The sequence below is a fragment of the Pomacea canaliculata genome, linkage group LG8 (genome assembly GCF_003073045.1).
Source record: "Pomacea canaliculata isolate SZHN2017 linkage group LG8, ASM307304v1, whole genome shotgun sequence".
Taxonomy (NCBI): domain Eukaryota; kingdom Metazoa; phylum Mollusca; class Gastropoda; order Architaenioglossa; family Ampullariidae; genus Pomacea; species Pomacea canaliculata.
The window spans coordinates 6,750,263-6,767,828 of NC_037597.1; the positions used below are offsets into that span (position 1 = coordinate 6,750,263).

Here is a 17,566-nt window from a genome sequence, read left to right on the forward strand (position 1 = left end):
GTTTTCTTGGCTGCCTTCATTCCTTTCCTGATCACGCGATCGACATTTCGAAATTTGAGATCGAGCTATAATAATACAGTGATACCTCGGTTCTCGAACGCCTTGACTTTCGACCAAATCGGTATTCGACCAGGAAATTCGAGAAAATTTTGTCTTGGAATCCGAACAAATATTTGGAACTCGAACATCTGAACGTCCGAGATGAGCCGAATGGCGTTCATTCGGCCCAGCGCGCCTTGCTTGCGTCATCAGTGCGAGTGCAGAGAGAGAGAGTCACGTTTTTGTGGAGAGAGTCACGAAATGTGTGCAAAATGGGCAGAAATCGCAAATTTTGTTGAACAACATCACCCTGATAAAGTGGTAGCAAATAGAGCAGTTAACATTTTAATGACAATGTTATGTCCACTTTCCGCAAATTTTGCAAAGGAGAAAAAAACAGCAACAATTGACAAATTTTCCGTAAAGAAATCAGACAAGCAACTGCAGAGCAAGATTCTGATTCTCCTCAGCAAAAGATACAGAGAACAGAAACACCCGAAGAGCAGTTACCCTCTGTTTTATTAAAGAGGACTCCCCTTCAAAACAATAACCATCCCCCTACCCTCCTCCCTCCACATTCATTCTCTCCTGCCATAAAGTTTGGTACAGGTACAGTAAATGAAACACAATTTACTGTACTGTACAGTACATTTTTTTTATTTATTTATTTTTTTAATAAATACACTTTTATTTCTTATTTCTTGTTGAGACTCATGTTTTTCTACATATTATATACAAATTAGGCCAGTAAATAGGCATTTTCTGGGGCTTGGAACGAATTAATCCAGTTTCCATTATTTCCTATGGGTTTCATTGCTTCGGTTCTCGAACAATTTGGTTCTCGACCGTCCTCCCGGAACGAATTATGTTCGAGAACCGAGGTATCACTGTATATATACTACTTGATTGCGGTCGTAATTAAGGATTGAAAACTTCCTATCCGTGATCAAGGGATATGTTCCTTCGCCTTCGGGCAAACTTAAACCTTCTCGGCCGTAGAGTACCTCTTTCACGTGCCTGATTTCACGGGCTTGTAGATGCATGTATACATTCTAACCACGCACTCGGCTACTTCTAATAAGTACGTGCAATATAGTCCACCAACAATTATAATCTCTATACCTGCTTCATTAAAGATAATAATTCTAGTCCCAGATAGCGCCTTTTGCAGGACCCGCTGTATTGTTATCTTTTTACCATATGAATTAAATGAATGACCTGCAACTCCCACCTAAAGCTCCAGCCCATACTATATTATAACTAAGGTGACCAGACGTCCCGCTTTAGGCGGGACAGTCCCGCTTTTGACCTCGTGTCCCGCCTGCTCATCGGGCGGGACGCCCAATGTCCCGCTTTCTGGCTTTCTGGCAAGTCCATCAAATGTCCCGGTTGTCTTTAAAAATCACTTTTTTTTGGCGTTCCTTGACGGTGACGACACCATCATCGGCAAGTGTCCCGCTTTCGCCCCCGAAACGTCTGGTCACCATATTATAACTCCAAATATTTCTGTAAGCCTAAAAGGTGCTAATTATATGCTAGTTCGATCGTTAGATAAGATAAGATAAGATAAGATTACTTTATTGTCCAGAAAAGGAGATTTGTCTTCCAGCATGCAAGCAGTCAGAGTAAAAATCAAAGACATCAACAATAACATCAGCAATAAAAAATGACAGAAGTGAGCACACACACACACGCCCGCATCAAGGACAATACATCAGTGGACAATACATCAGTTCCATGACTACATAATGACGGCTAGTAACAGAGATGGATTACGTCATCCCCATTGTGTTTTAAGCGGCAAAACGTACATGGAGTAACCCGAGAAAATCCTGTCAACAGATGTCATCAATTAAGAGAATGATTTTTACGCTCTGCTCCAACAGTCATAACCGCAGATCGAGGCGCATGCGTAGCCTTAATGTCACGCCGCCATGCACGTACGTGTTAATACAAGTTATTAATTCATGCGCCATGTGATGAGATACAACCATATTATCAACATATAGGTAATCGGGGCTTGGTAAAAGACAGTACAGTATTGCTTTTCCTATCTTTTTTTCGCAGAATCCATCAAACGATTCAACACGTCCGTCACGGTCCGTGGATTCACAGCAGTCCGCCAGAACGTACGCCGTGACCGAGTTATGTTTCATTATTACGTCGTAATTTACGACCCATCTAGGATGACTAGAGACAGAACGTGACCTCCGATAAACAATACCGCAACCCGACTCCCCATAAATTTGAATTACATGTTATTGTCCAAGGTTAGGTACGTGTGACATTTTATTTACACACATTAAGATATTCTAACGTCCTCTCTCTCGCCCCACACCTTTGAACTTTTATGTAAATTTGTCAAGGGAGGTAAGTCATCATTACCACACGAACATGGCGGCTACCAGACTAGGAGGGTTCATGAAAATACGCTTGTCTAGGAATAAAGTTTTTTGTCCTACACTCTACAAATGCAGACTTCTTAGTGGTGCGTAACAAGTATGAATTATCTTTCGCTATAAACTAAATCAAACTCTCTGGGCGCGCGCAACACTATTTGTCAATAGCCGCACGTTCAGTTCAAATAATGACTAGTGAGAAATGTTTCATTGATTTACTAAAAAAAAAAAACTACACGGAGATTTGGAGGCGTGGGTGGGGTCAGTATTTAAAACTAACTGCACAAAGAAATGAGTGGCACAACAACAACAAGAAGTAAAAGCAGCCCTAGCTTTAATAAAACAACGCGAACTTTCTGCTTCCGCAAACAGATCTGAGAAACTGGAATTGAGCATGGTTCTAGAGGGCCGGACAAAAGTTACGAAATATATATGTACTGGTGGGCGGAGCGGCGGGCCGGTCGGAATGGCTAAAGTGTAGAACTGACCACCCTATACTTTATTCGGAAATCATATCAAAGGACATTTCCTACAAACAGTAAATAGTGTATACAGTAATAGCACGAGGCAGGATAAGTGTTCTCCAACCATTCCAAAAATTTGGGATTTTGTATGTTGCACCTGATAATAATAATAAAAAAAGAAGCATTCGTAGTATCTCCCCACGCATGCAATGATGAAAACAAACTGACATTATTTTTCTCTATGTGATCTGCAGATGACCGCCTTCAACACCTAAGCAAACACCATTTCTGGAAATCAAAGTATCAGCAAGAAGTGTTAAGTTTTGACTGGTTTCTGTCTAAAGAGAATTTGTCTCAGTTTGTGAAACATGTCTTGCAACAATATCAAGACAAAATCATTTCAGCTCAACATTCAGTCAAGGCCGTCGAGAATACCCTAAATCTACTTGGACAGTTCCATATTCTTGATTTGGGATGTGGAAGTTCTGCACTTCCAGAATGTTTTTATCAATGGGAGCACTATCCTGTCACTGTGCAGTGCCTTGACTATATATATGAAGCTGTCCAATTTCAGATGCATTCTATGAAATTGATCAGGCCAGGCAATAAGAACAGCCAGGTACATGGGGTATGTGCAAATGCCTGCTGCCTTCCGTATCGTTCAGACATTTTTCATCTCATCACTGAAAAAGGAACGATGGATTCGCTGCTCAAAGACACTAGAACAGGACAAGAAAAAGCTCGCCAAATGTTTCGGGAAGTGTACCGAGTGTTGCAAAATGGGGGAGTTTTCATGCAGATCTCAGATGAAGATCCTGATAGTAGATTGTTTTTTCTTGAAGACCTAAGTGGCTTCCCTTGCAGATGGACTGTTCTTGACCTTGCTGTTGACTATGAAATGAACAATAACTGCTTTGTATATTCTTTTCAGAAATGATTAAAAACATAATCTTTGCTGATTATTTCAGACATAACGTAAAATTCAGATACAGCTTTATTTATCCCAGAGGGCAAGTAGTAGCAACTCTATAGGGAAATAAGAGAACTACACAGCTCAACAACATTTTAATACATTCATACACACTCCACCAGACAGACCCTTATACAATCATAAATCACATAATCTAGTCATTCACACATGATAGCGTTTGCAAGTCACATGGCCAAAATAACAAAGGACAGCTTGAATCTGTTGATCTGGAATGCCTTAATGTTCTGCCATAAAATCATCTGGACCTGGTGCTTTACTTGTTTTTACTCATTTGAACAGCTCTGCTACTTGTTTCTGACATTACAATCCTCTGATTTGAGAAACTGAGCACTTTAAGCTTCATGAAGAAGTCATGCGTCTCGAACTGAATAAATGACAAGCATTAAGCACTATTAAAACTAGAATGATGGCATAAATAATAATTTTTAAAGCTTCCTAACTGTAAGCTTAATGAACTTAAAAAGTGTAGTGCAAACGTACAAAGGAAGGCACAAAACGCATGTAACATGAATATGGACACAGACCAAAACATGTCGGCAAACAGAAAAACATTAGCAGCAACAAATACAAGACAGAAAAACCTGCACATAAAGACAGTTCAGCATTGCAGAAAAAAAAAGGACTGGCAGACAGTGGAACACTGAACTGATAGAAAAATTGGACTACCAGTATTTTATCTTGCTTATCATACAAAACCATATGCAGCATGACAACACATCAGTAGGCACTGCAGTTTTATTCCTTTTGTATTACTTAGCCAAGCTATTCTAACTTTGGCCAAGAATGAGTCTCTGTGCTAACAAGTGAATGAATGTTAATATATTTTTAAAACATCATTTCTTCCCTATCAGAAACCCCTTTCCCTCTTGCAAAAGTACATTGAAGTGATAATATAAATTAAATACTAAATCCCTGATGTGCAGTACTTACTGAAAATAAACAGAAACACACAGAATCTACCACTGCAGCAACTGTTGTCCACTCAACACATTCATTTTCATGCCTCTTTTTCTTTCACAAATTTCTTCAGAGCTCTTTTTGCTTTTCTGAAATTGTCCCTGTGAGCTGCCTCTGACAAATCCTGAGTTTCAAATAGTGAAAAATCTGACAAAAAGGATTTTGCTTCTTCTTTTGACAGTTGGTAAACTTTTCCCTTTAATTTGAAACAGTGGTTCCTCCTCATACTTTTAATAACCCGTTGTAATTGTCTTTTGGCTAATAAATTTTGTGTGTTTGATTTTGAAATGTTTTTAATCTGTTCCATTTCACCGGCATCTCTTTTGATATTATATGCTCTCACTGATAGATGTAGACTTTGATTTTACCCTTTTTGGTTTCTTGGTACTTTTAAGATTCTTATTTTTGATTGTCCACTTAAGAAATTTGGACAGTTTCTTCTTTGCATTTTGCAAAAAAACACTATGCTGTGTAGGATTATTTTTCAGCATAGCCTTTCGAGCTTTCTTTCGCAAAGAAATGAGAGCTGAATGGCACTTATCATGTCTTATATCATGCCTATGGCACAGTTGGTTCCGCCATTGTTTAAGGAATGTTAGCAGATGGCCAAAAGAGGAAGCTTCTTCAATCTTATGTGTTATATCTGCATCCCAAGGTATCACCAAATCTGAAAAAGTGATATGCATGCATTAGTGAATTTTTATTATAAAAATTAAACAACAAAAATCAAGCAATCAATGGATAAATAACAGGCTTACCATTATAATAAATATAAAAAATACATAAGGGTAACATAGCATAATGCTTCCTGAGGTAGTAAATTGTAAGTTCAGTGTTTCCAGAATATGGTATGTCAAACAAGGAATAAACTCATCTAATATTCTCTAGAACTTCTTGGCGTTGGGCCATCAGGCCATGTTGAAAACGTTACCCAAAAAAATCTACTTCATCACCAAAATCAATACCTTTCTGCGATAACCTCTGCTTCTCCTTTTTCTCCTTCTTTGCCTCTTTCATTTTCTTCTTCTTCTCTGATTTGTTTTTTATAAATTGTTCATCTCTGCCTGCACTCCATGTTGTAGCTGCTTCATTTAAGCTCACAGATTCTGTTGAAAATATATTGCAAAAGAGTGGCAAATGTGTAGACCATAACAAAAATTAATCATTACTAACTCTAACATGATATACTGAAAACTTTCGAGAAATCTTTACTGTGTATAAAGCTAAATAATAATTTGTTATTATAAATATTAAAACTCACCACAAAAATAAATTTGCAAACATTTTTCCTTTGGTGATATAGCATGGTTTAACTAGCAGTAAAAACACTCTAACTGGTAATCATTATTATTGTCTGATAATTCTACTTCATGTCTTTGAGAGCTGAAAGTGTAATTATAAACCTAACATTATATGTTACTGCACTAGTTTTGTCTTGTAGCTTAACTTCTAATAAGCCAACACAGCCTACCACCAACGTCTTCATCCAAATATCCAAGATCTAGGTCTGGCAATCTGTCTATTTCGGAAATATCTGTCATTTGTTCTTCAATGTCATCTCCGTGAACAGATTCATACTTCTTCAAAAGTACAGCCCAATCATCAATCAGTACCTCCCTGTAACAGAGACAAAAAATATTGTGAAGTTGCTTTAGAATATAAAATGAAATTCATTCAAAAATCATGCTTTCTACCTCCATCAATAGAAAAAAAAGATTTCCACATTTTCAACATAATAGTACAAAAACAAACAAGCAAGGGAGATTCAAAAGAAAAGATAAAAGTGTGTATAGTGTGGTCACTAGCATGATCAATATGCATCACTGCTCAAGGGGTGAAGGAGGTTAAGCCAAAAGTTTTCGATCATGAGAGTTTTTAATTTTCCTTCATTTAAGCTTCAACACTGATCAATCACTTCTGAAGAAGCAGCTGGGTCATCACAACTTTTCTGTTGACTTTATTGTTGTAGGTTAAAAAACTGCAAGTTTTGAAAACACATGAGTTTACCAACTTTCCTATCGCCAGAGGCTTTAGTTTCTCAGTGCCTGACATGTTGCAGTGGAGCAATTACATAAAGTGGAGCAAGGATATCTTTCATGTACAACATGGATCTCAAGGTGAGTACATCCAGGTACTAACAGGTCATTTGTGATATCATCCGTATGTTATTTGACCTGAAGGCTGGCATGAGTATAGATTAACGAATAAAAAAAAGTTCTGATCTAAAAAATTAGGACAAAATCAAGAGTGCCCAGAATACAAGACTAGATTCTTAGCAACCCCCAAAACTTTGTGATATAAGACTCAAATTTCAATTCGTTATATTGAAGCATTTGTAACATCAACATTTTTGCAGCATAAACTCTATGAAAATATGACAGGACTTGTAAAAAAAAATTATTAAAAATTCATTATATCAGAATTCATAAATCAAAATTATTTATGTATGAACAGTAATGCAAGGAATCCCAACAATTTCTAATAATAATAAGTGGGAATTAATAAAGCACAATATCTCAGCCAAAGGCAGACTCATTGTGCTGATCAAGATCACAAAATAGTCACAAAGATGTAGAACAACTTAACAAAAAATTAACAAAGATATAGAGCAAATAAACAATGGGAGGACTAATTGCATTCTGGCAGTAAAGTGCAATGACTGTAGATTAAACAGTAACGACTCTAGAGAATAAGGTTAGTGACAAAAGGAAAATATTGGGAAGATACTGAGTAATCTTGAGAATATGAAGAAACGTTATCATTTGAAATTGTAAAAAGGTGTTCATCACTTCAGTTTATTCAATGCAGCTAAAGGGTGCTGCCGAAACGAGTAAAAAACATGGAGGAGTGGAATCCAGCCAATAGATCCAAACAGTTCTCACTTTAAGTAACATTATATACAGTCCTGATTCAAACCGAAAGAGAAAGAAAATGCAGCAGAAGTACAGTCAAACATGCAGGTCCAAAACGTATATCCAAATCGAAGGACAACCACAAAAACAATGAGAGCCAATCCCCTCAGACTGTTAGGCAATGGGACAGAACTCTCATCATCAATTATTTCTCAATTAAGCTTTACTCACAAAGAGCTTTCCTGTAAAGCAGGAGTAAATCCATGGCTCTTCTGCCATGCTTCCAAGTCACAAGGCAACTCCTGGCCTTCTGGGAGCTGTAAATAATAAATAGACTATTTTCTGACACAATGATGGCTCAGACGTCAGGATTTCCACAATAAAAGTTCCTTGTAACCCAGTTTAATTCTTATAGCATCCTATAAAATTTGATACTGACATATAATGGTTGCAGTTCCTATATAAGCTTCTTGAGGGTACACACTAGCATAAAGTGCGTAACACCTACTGAAACAAAAGAACCGGTTGTAAAAGAGCCCTACACACCCCTCGTTGTAAATGCTTTATTTCATGCACACAGTCTGCACATAAGGAAAATGAAGCCTACTGAAACTGAAGAACACAATAAAATCAACAGACTTTTTCTCTGTGATTTTTATACCTCAATATTCAAAATATTTTAGCCAGTCTCCACTGGCTATCACCATCCTTCTGCTCTCTCAGGCAGATGCAACAAACAATAACAAAAATACAGCTACTTCCTAAATTAAACCAAGCATCACAATCTCTACAGCCTTTTAAAATTAATTTTATGTAAACAATTTTTTTTTTTACAGCTTGTTTGTCACTGTTATTTTTTAATAATAATAGATTGCAACAAAAAAAGAAACCAACAAAACATTACCCATCTAACGTTTGTTGGGGTCAACACAAAAAGAACTGGATATAAATCTTGGTACCATTTCTGATAGGCCTCAGATAATGACCGACACCGAGCCCTGAAATGGAAAAAGAAATATGTGACTGGTGTAAGGATGTATTGCAGAATTTATAAAATTGTTTCAGATATTTTTACAGCATAATTTTTCAAGCATGTCCAACAATACTCTTACAATCCATCAATTATTTAATCATAAAGTATTATTCTAAAGACTTCTTCAGGAAATTTCAAAAATCTCATTTTAAACATCTCAAATAATGTTTATGTTACCAGAAAAAGTACATTAAGAGTTCTCTGCTTTATATTAACATCAACACATAAAAATAATTTTTAAAGAAGCAAACTTACCAAATTCTACTAAGTAGTGCTAGAAATGTCAAATTAAGTCCAATCAAAATGCCACATGAAAGATGTCGTTTTACATGACTTTCTTTTGTTAAGGTAATGGTAATCATAAAATCTGACCCTAAAGCTAATAAACTGCTTAGAAAGGGTGCTATTCTTCTGACATGAATCAGAGCATAAACATATGGTGTCAATCTTTGACTTGCAGTGTTTACAGTCCTGACATGCAGTATGTGCTTGCCTGATGATAGACTGCATTGTTGCCACTCAGTAGCTGAAGTGACAACAAATATTCACAGCACATTGTTGGTCTATAATAATTCTTTTGCTGAGCTCTGTGTTTCTGAGACCCTTTCCCTTCAGAGGGCAGCTGTAAAAAGACACAGAACACCTCCTGAGTACTCTCTCTCTGTCATTTCAACATATTTCCACAGTTTTGTTATTTTGGATTTTAAAAAATAGCAGCGAAAAGAAAGGATACACAAAAACTGTCATACAGCGAGAGATGATGCTGCCCAGAAGGACTGCTACACTGAGAATCCTTGTCAACAAATACTCCCACATCTGTTGGGATGGCAAGTATGACAGTACGGCACTCTCCAGTTCTGCTCTAAGAAACACAACAGTAGCTATTGCAGTAAGTACATAACATCTAGTTATACATCATGAAAAGAATAAAGTCACTACAAATTTTTTTAAAAAGTAGCCCATTTTGACTGAAATGTAAACATATACCATAGAACAACAATATTATAAAAATGTATTATAATGCATTTTCTTACATTCTTTTTCCCATCTACACACCAATAAAATACAAACAAACTCAAGTACAACAATGCACTTCATCTAAAACACTTTTACCAACTACTCCTCTAACTAAATGAATCTAATTCTGCAGCAAAGAAATAAAACTTAACAAAAATGAAAAATGCATTAAAATGTGACATTTAGATCATATATTAATTAAGTCTAGTAATCACCCAAAAAACAAACACCCTGGTTCATCTGGCAAAAACAACTCTATTATATAAGCATCCAGTTAAATTACGTGAAACTTAAAAAAAAAACAGTAATGTGAAGCACAGGAATCTTACATGTATAAATAGCCTTTTAAAGACCAAACTTTTAGCAAATGGCAGGAACAAATGACTTGACCCAGGGGAGGTGGGTGAGAAGCACACATAGTACTGGCTATCCTAGTGGTCATTTGCTAACTGCTGTCATCTGGACCAACAAATACCCTCACTCCCTCCAGAGGATTGAATATATATATATAGCCTTTAAGTGAAGAATAGATATAGAAGTTCTATATAGATATGACAAATACTCACTGTTTAAAATCCTCATGTATGTCATTAAAAATGGCCTGAAGATCTACATCTTTGAGTCGTCTGATTGCTGACAATATCTGAAAACAAGCCACAAATTCTTTACCTTCCCTGTGTAACTGCATATTTAATTAGTTCTCTTGTTTGAATCTAACTTCTGCAACACTTTTCCTCTCAACACTCTTTGATCTTTTAGCCTTAAGGTCCTTCATTAATCATTAATCTTATAAAGAGACTAAACCCTTGTACTAAAATATTTTAAAATATACACTTCAATACAAATTTATTCCAGCATACTTATTACTACAGATATATGAAAAATGTGAAATAATGATGCACATTTATAAAGCAGCCACAGCCTGTTAAGTGTTAATGTGGTAATATTAAATAAGGAAAATAAGGATAAACTTTTTAAGAATAAAGTCTTTAACCTGTTTAAGACCTTGGAATGACTTCTCCCTTCGAAGCTGTCCATTTTTCATGTAGATTAATCTCTGTAAGATGAAACTCTCATTGTCAAGTGGATCTTTTTTGATGAAATATTGGACACATTCTTCAAGAGTCTTTCTTGCATTAAGTAAAATATCTGCACATAAAACACAAAGCAAAATTATGAAATAAAACAGGTTAACAAGTGAAGGTACAAATTTAATAGCAGTAACAATTTAAAAGCAACATATATCATCTTTAGTTTTGTACTGCAACACATTTACAAGTTCATGGTAAAAGCCATCTGCTGAGATTATCCAGACTTGTCTTTTGCATGTTAAATTTCTTCAGATGCTCAACTTCACTCTCCTTGATTTAAAATAATAAGGCCAACAACTTGCTTTTTTTTCTTTTTTTATATAAGTCAGAAGTATGGGATCTGAACAAGATATTCTCAAAGAAAATTTTTAAAAAAATTAAATTATGCTTATTTTATGCAAGGTAGCTATGTTTTTAGCTGTGAAGTTTTTATTTTTTTTCATCATGTGATGCCTATTTTAATTTTTTTTAAATCTCAATATTCACAAGTTCTTAAAAACAGCAGCCCTTTTTAAAATTTCCTAATGGGTAAAAACCTATGTAAAGAGGAAGTTTATTATTCTTGGTAACAGTAGTCCTGACAGAAATAGGTCCTATCCCAATCAGCAAACCATATTTTATAATTGGCTGGAAGGAACAAAATACAGTTTTTATATAACTAAATTAAAATGATTATCTGTAACAACGAGATATGATGCTAACAATGAGTTGAATGGTAACAAATAATATCAAATCATATGTTCTGCCCCCCCTCCCCACACACACACATTATTTTCTGAAAAGCTGTCTCTTAGAGCAGACCAGCATTTTTCGTTTCTTTTATTAAGTAACTTTCCTATCCCACTTCACCTGAGACATGGACAGCATATGAAGCACGGAAGAATAAACAACAGTACTAACGAGGAACAGACGACGAGTATGGAAAACAGCGAGGAACCGATCAACAAGAACTGTATAAAATATGGGAATGCTGCCATTAAATGCAATCAGGCTTACAGTAGAGGTGTACAATAGTGATCTACGCAGTACTGCTCTCATCTCCGTGGTATTATATTCATCGCTTTAAACTATAACAGAAATCGTCTATGTTGACACAAAAATGTAAGACATGCAGCCGTAACACGTGTGCGCTCTTCAAGGGGCGACCCCACGAACAGAGTAAGCGAATAGCATAAATGCATTCTTCCGGCTAGAGTGTTCAGTTCTAAACTAATACTATTGACAAAATTAACTGAAACGCCTTGAAATAAATGTGCTAGGTCTATTTGAACCCAAAACAGCGATGAGCGTTGTCGACTTGTCTAATAACTTAAATCTCTCTTTAGCATTCATCAACTGTATTGCATTAAACTAATCATGTGTAATACCTACCAGCATGATCGATAGTGGAAACTTTCAATTTGCAGCTGATAGGTTTTCCAATTACTTTGTAGTTCCAAAAATCTGCCATAATTCAAAGTTTGACTTCTCAACATATACCACACATAACTTTTAGTGTTTACTAGTCTCAAATCCAAAATATTGTTACTAACAAAATGTCAAAAATATTAGGTTAAAGAAAAAAATGTGACTGAAAAAATTAAATTTTTGAAATTAATTTTACAGTAAGATATTATTAAGCTACTAGTCACTTAAATTGTGTGATTACTTCTTTCCAAAACGTGTCAAACGAGAGCTTGCGTTATTACCACGCTGGAAAAATGGCGTCTTAGTTTTCTTATACAAAGTTACTGTCAACGCCTCACTCGACGCGAAAATTATAATCGCATATAAGTATGGGACTGTGCAAATGTCCCAAGCGAAAGGTGACGAACCTTTTCTGTTTTGAACACAGAGTCAATGTATGTGAACATTGCCTGGTGGCAAATCACGCCAAGGTATGTAACGTTTGTGCCCTAAAAGCTCTCTTTTCCTTTGCATGTACATTATTTACCAAAGAATCTGAATTAAATGAAGCAGACATTTTTAGCTGATCGTTTCATGTCGATTTACTTTGTTTCGTTATAGTCTTCATGTGTTGATGTTAGTCTTGTGTACCCGTAATAAGTCTTAACTTTTTTTTTTAAGATATTAAAAACACTAATACTTTGAAGACAGGTTTTACTGTTCAACGTTGATGAGTTGGCAATCGCGTTAAGTTCACACGGAGTGCAGAACTGAAGACTTCTACCTTTAGTAACTATCTTAAGTAAAGATAGAAAAAGAATAACGAAATCTCAAACGATTATAAAAATTTACAAAACCATAATGATTATTAAAGCAGCAGTAGTAGGTGGTAGACTTGTTGCTTTCTGACACAGCATCATCGGAAATCTACTTCATAACTATATCCTGTCACAGATGGTAGATACTCAAGTGTATTCCAGAAAAAAATATTAGCATGACAACACAAAAACAAATAGAATTCAGTAACTGTAATTATAGTCATTTCATTCATCTAATATTTATTATTACAAGCATTTCTATTATTTTATAAAGCCCAGAAAGTCCAGTACTGCTAAATATACCAACTAATGCTGCCTAATTGTGGTTTTCAGTGCATAGTCAAGTCATACTTGCAGTGGTTGCAAGATAGTGATTACAGCCCATTATGCACACTGTGTAACAGATCATTATCAGATGAAGAGTGTGGAGAGTGTGTCCGACTTGCTTGCTATGGTGAGCACTCTTTGTCATTTCATATTTAAGGAATCAATCAGCTGTTTATTTGCATAGAAAAAATGTGTAATGTAAACAAATATGTCATATATCAAATATACATATATAAATCTAATATCATTTAAACAATTACACTTAAGCAAGTCATTAATTTATCATGTTTTCATTTTTTTTTTCTGTATTTCCAAGATGTGTTCCACTGGTTATGCTTGAATCAGCATGCCCAGTGCCTTCCAGCTAATACTGCACCAGCTGGCTACACATGTCCTAGCTGCAATACTTGTATTTTCCCACCTTCTAACCTTGCTACCCCAGTGGCTGAGGCTTTACGAGTTCTGCTACAGCAGGTCAACTGGGCACGTGCTGGTCTGGGACTACCATTGGTTAGTATCAGGCTTTTTGTGCTTGCAGCATGTGCTGACAACTATTAGTGAAAAGTACACTTTGCTCAGAATTATTTTCTGATTTTTATACTTTCAGTTAGAAACAAAACATCTTAAGTAGAATATGCACACCCTTTAGTAGCATAAAAATAGTTTGGGCCAAATGCTCCACTGGGGGTGCAAGAAGAAGCAGTATCATAAAAATCTGAAGAATCCTTTTATCTGTAGATAGATGAGCCAGAGCTACCCCCACCACCAGCCCCTGGACAGTTGGAAAAAGATGATTTTACCAGTTCACAAGAACCACCACTTGGAACCAGCACACCTGCAAAGGCAGATAGCTCGATAAGTAGCACTCCTACATCGGCTGCATCAACACCTAGCAATTACTCAAGACCTAGTGCTCAGGTACCACCATATTCAACTACACCAACTGGCCCTGTTCTACAAGGTCACCATGGCAATACGCCTCACAGCGTGATCAATGTTGATGAAGGCACATCAGTTCGTCAGTTTTCAAGTATGAGCATATTTATTGCATATTTGATGAATAAAAGGATAAAACGCAGTTCAAAGGATATTTATATTTGAATAACATCAAGCAAAACTGCGCAACAAAATGAACTTATTTTTTTCAGGATGTTGAAATTTCACTCTCAGGCCTTTACAATTTTTGTCATAGAATTGTTCAGGATGAATGGACAAATTTCTCTTAATATAACACTGACATAAATTATCAGGTAGTTTTATTTTAAACATGCTTTGATGGTTTCCTAGCAAACACCACTTTTCAAAACTTATTCTGTTAAAGACGATTGTAGAAATAACAAACCAGATTAAAATTTAAATTCTTTTAACTGTTACTCCACATATTTTGAACTTAGTGCGGGACTAATGATTTTCTTAACAGATCCGCGTAAGCTGTTTGACTCAACAAAAGATGACGGTCTCTTCAATCAGTCTCATGACCACGATGAAGACAAGTATAAACGACGACCAGCCTTTCAGTGGCTTGCACGCTGGTTTCGGTAAGTTGTGACACTCATCTGCTGACATTCTGCTAATTTTCTTTCTGTATATCTCATCCTAAATTATTTGATGAATCCATAAAGGCAGCTGTTTTTACAGAAAGTGTTGAGGTTTTACTAGATTTTAGATCCCTTATTATCTTAGTTTTAGATTGTTGAATGCAATAATTGCTGATAAATTTGTTTTCAAAATGTCCTTATCTGGCTAAACATAGAATAGTGTCATTTTAATTATGCAAGAAAAATTGAATTGTTTGTTACCCATCAGATAGCTCTGTAATACATCTAATGTGTTGGTAAAGTGTACTTTCGGCCTTCACCACTGGCTAACAGTGCTGTAGCAAAGAAAACAGCCTGTGTAAGCCTTGTATGCCAGTCCAGCCTCTTCATGATAAATCCTGTGCTTTGGTTCTCTGTGTGAGATGAATTAGAATCAGCTGCTCACTTTGACCCCAGACAAAATTGCAAGTGTGTTGAGATTTAACCCCCCTAAAATAGACGTGGTATGGCCCACTGCAATGTGATGCCCATTATCCAAACTGCATGAAAACTGCAGACTTAAAAACCTGTTAGAGATTAATCAGCCATGGTAGGTATATTCTTTTACAAGAAGGGCACTCAGATAAGAAAAGAGTACCTACACCTTGGTTGCAGAGTAGACGATGAGGAAGAAAGATGAGTGGGGGTAATGGCAAATGAAATGCTCCAGCTATGGTCAAATGTCAGATAGAATGGAATACATCCAGACTGTTATCTGCTCTTGCGAAGGAGGAAACTTTAAGCATATTTTCATATTTGCAGCACATATAATTTTAAGATAAATAATGAAAGGTTGTTTTGTACCACTGTCTGTGAACTGTAGTAAATCCAAAATTGATCTATTTTGGCAGATCCAGAGAGAGTTCCAGACGAAAGGATCCTAATGCTATCCGGAAACGCATCTTTATGTTTCTTGTACTTGGTGTCGTTGCATTTATCACTGTTGTTATTTTTTTGTCTCAAGTGGGCCGCCAGGTCTCGGACAGTGACCCTTTCTTAGACCCACTGAATAACCCACACATTAAAGTGCAACAAGCACTAAATGTTAACTGATAAACCAGAACTTTGATCATTGCCTGGAATAACTAAAAATTCTGTTTATTTTTTGACTGTCTTATCTGTGATGGACTTTTATTCCTCATTTTAGCTTATCCCCCTTCTTGCTTGCATGTTGCTAATGCCACTGTTAAGTAGATAATTTTGAGCTGACCCTGTAAAAATGCTTTTTAAACAAAAATAGTAATCTGATATTTTCTACAAAGCAAGTGTCACTTTCAATGGATAACATAAAGGAAATATTTTAATACAAACTACATTATTACTTTGTGTCGAATTATAATGTGCATTTCACTTTTTATTGCATTAAAAGTATTTAGTCTCATGCTTTTGTTTTTTTTTTGTTTTTGTTTTGTTTTTTTTTTTTTGCTATTTGTCCTTTTTCCATTTGTCTCCCCAACCTCATTTCTAGTGTATTTGTATTGAAATTATAGGAATCTGCCTTAAGTCTTCTCGTTGATTTGCTCGTCATTATTTATCTTGCTTGAAGTGTATATTGCTGTCAAATGTTGAAACAGTTGCTTTACGTCCTTTTTCACTAAAGGGGTTGTGAAAGCAGGAAAGAATGATTTCAAAGAGAGGATGTGTGTATGTGTACATGCCTTCATGTATGTGTACATGTGTATGCTAATGTGCTTAGCAGAATGACCAAATGTATATAAATATTATGAACTTTTGTCAAGTTGAACAGTCATTTGCACTGCTGTAAGACAAGTGTTTAAGACAGTGCTTCTTAATGTGAATATGCCATATATATTTAGTATATTTTTGTTGCGCCTATGGCTTGAATTTTTTTTTTTTAAATGGCTTATGTTACTATCTTATCAAGACTGATTTGGAAAAGTGTGAAAAGACAGGTTTGATGAACATTGAGATCTGTTATTTATCCACATGGTTGCTAGCCATTTAAAATAAAATATGCAGTTTCTTCTTATTTGTTACGTTTTTTTTAACCTATTTAACAAGGACCATGTTATGCTTCTCTATATAGGAAATCATAATTTTTGTGACTGCTTGTCTGTCCAGCTATTTGCTCAGGACTCCTTGTCAGCAATTTTTTTTCAACAGGATACTTTTTGGCAATTCACAAGTGAAACAGATCACCACTAAAAACATAATGTCCATATGATGTGGAAGTTGTTTGACAGTACGTTATTGATGAAATGGTTGCTATGCGTTCATCTACTTTTGCGAAATATTCCATTTCAACCCTGATTACATTATTTTCTACCATAACACTTTCAGTGCACCTTTGTGGTTAACTCGTGGAAACTAAGGGACCTGTTGCTGTACAACGGACTTACATCTTGTTTTGAAATGTCTGCCACATAATGGGGATTTGTACAGACACTGTTGGTGTAAAGTAATTGTTATACATGTTTGCTTGTTGAAAATGCCATGTTCACATGTGTAAAATGCATCCAAAAAAGAAAACAGTAATGTGGGCAAATACTATTTTTGTCTTGAGTTGTTTGTAGTTATTAGTTATTTTATGATAATACATTAGACTTGTATTCTCTACACAGTCATGTTAAGCCAGCATATATTGTAGAATATGT

The 17,566-nt window shown here is 35.8% G+C and overlaps 3 protein-coding genes across 4 annotated transcripts; 2 read left to right on the forward strand and 1 right to left on the reverse strand.

Annotated features, from left to right (window-relative positions):
• Positions 1-2,421: 2,421 nt before the first annotated feature.
• LOC112570900 (citrate synthase-lysine N-methyltransferase CSKMT, mitochondrial-like) lies at positions 2,422-4,142 on the forward strand. Its single transcript, XM_025249613.1, has 2 exons — positions 2,422-2,527; positions 3,157-4,142. Exons 1-2 carry the CDS (start codon positions 2,434-2,436, stop codon positions 3,837-3,839), a joined length of 777 nt encoding a protein of 258 aa, XP_025105398.1. The 5' UTR covers positions 2,422-2,433; the 3' UTR covers positions 3,840-4,142.
• Positions 4,143-4,599: 457 nt separating this feature from the next.
• Positions 4,600-12,374, reverse strand: LOC112570897. Of its 2 annotated transcripts, XM_025249609.1 has the most exons (10): positions 12,215-12,374; positions 10,747-10,901; positions 10,319-10,395; positions 9,469-9,597; positions 8,991-9,068; positions 8,607-8,700; positions 7,934-8,019; positions 6,322-6,467; positions 5,816-5,956; positions 4,600-5,517 (listed from the first exon to the last, which is right to left on the reverse strand). In XM_025249609.1, exons 1-10 carry the CDS (start codon positions 12,291-12,293, stop codon positions 5,180-5,182), a joined length of 1,323 nt encoding a protein of 440 aa, XP_025105394.1. In that variant the 5' UTR covers positions 12,294-12,374; the 3' UTR covers positions 4,600-5,179. The 2 variants fall into 2 exon arrangements, with proteins under 2 accessions (XP_025105394.1, XP_025105395.1); XM_025249610.1 differs by lacking the exons at positions 8,991-9,068; positions 9,469-9,597.
• A 138-nt stretch (positions 12,375-12,512) lies between these two features.
• On the forward strand, positions 12,513-17,462 carry LOC112570899 (zinc finger protein-like 1 homolog). Its single transcript, XM_025249612.1, has 6 exons — positions 12,513-12,720; positions 13,381-13,501; positions 13,691-13,884; positions 14,113-14,404; positions 14,795-14,912; positions 15,803-17,462. Exons 1-6 carry the CDS (start codon positions 12,619-12,621, stop codon positions 16,002-16,004), a joined length of 1,029 nt encoding a protein of 342 aa, XP_025105397.1. The 5' UTR covers positions 12,513-12,618; the 3' UTR covers positions 16,005-17,462.
• The last annotated feature ends 104 nt before the right edge of the window (positions 17,463-17,566 follow it).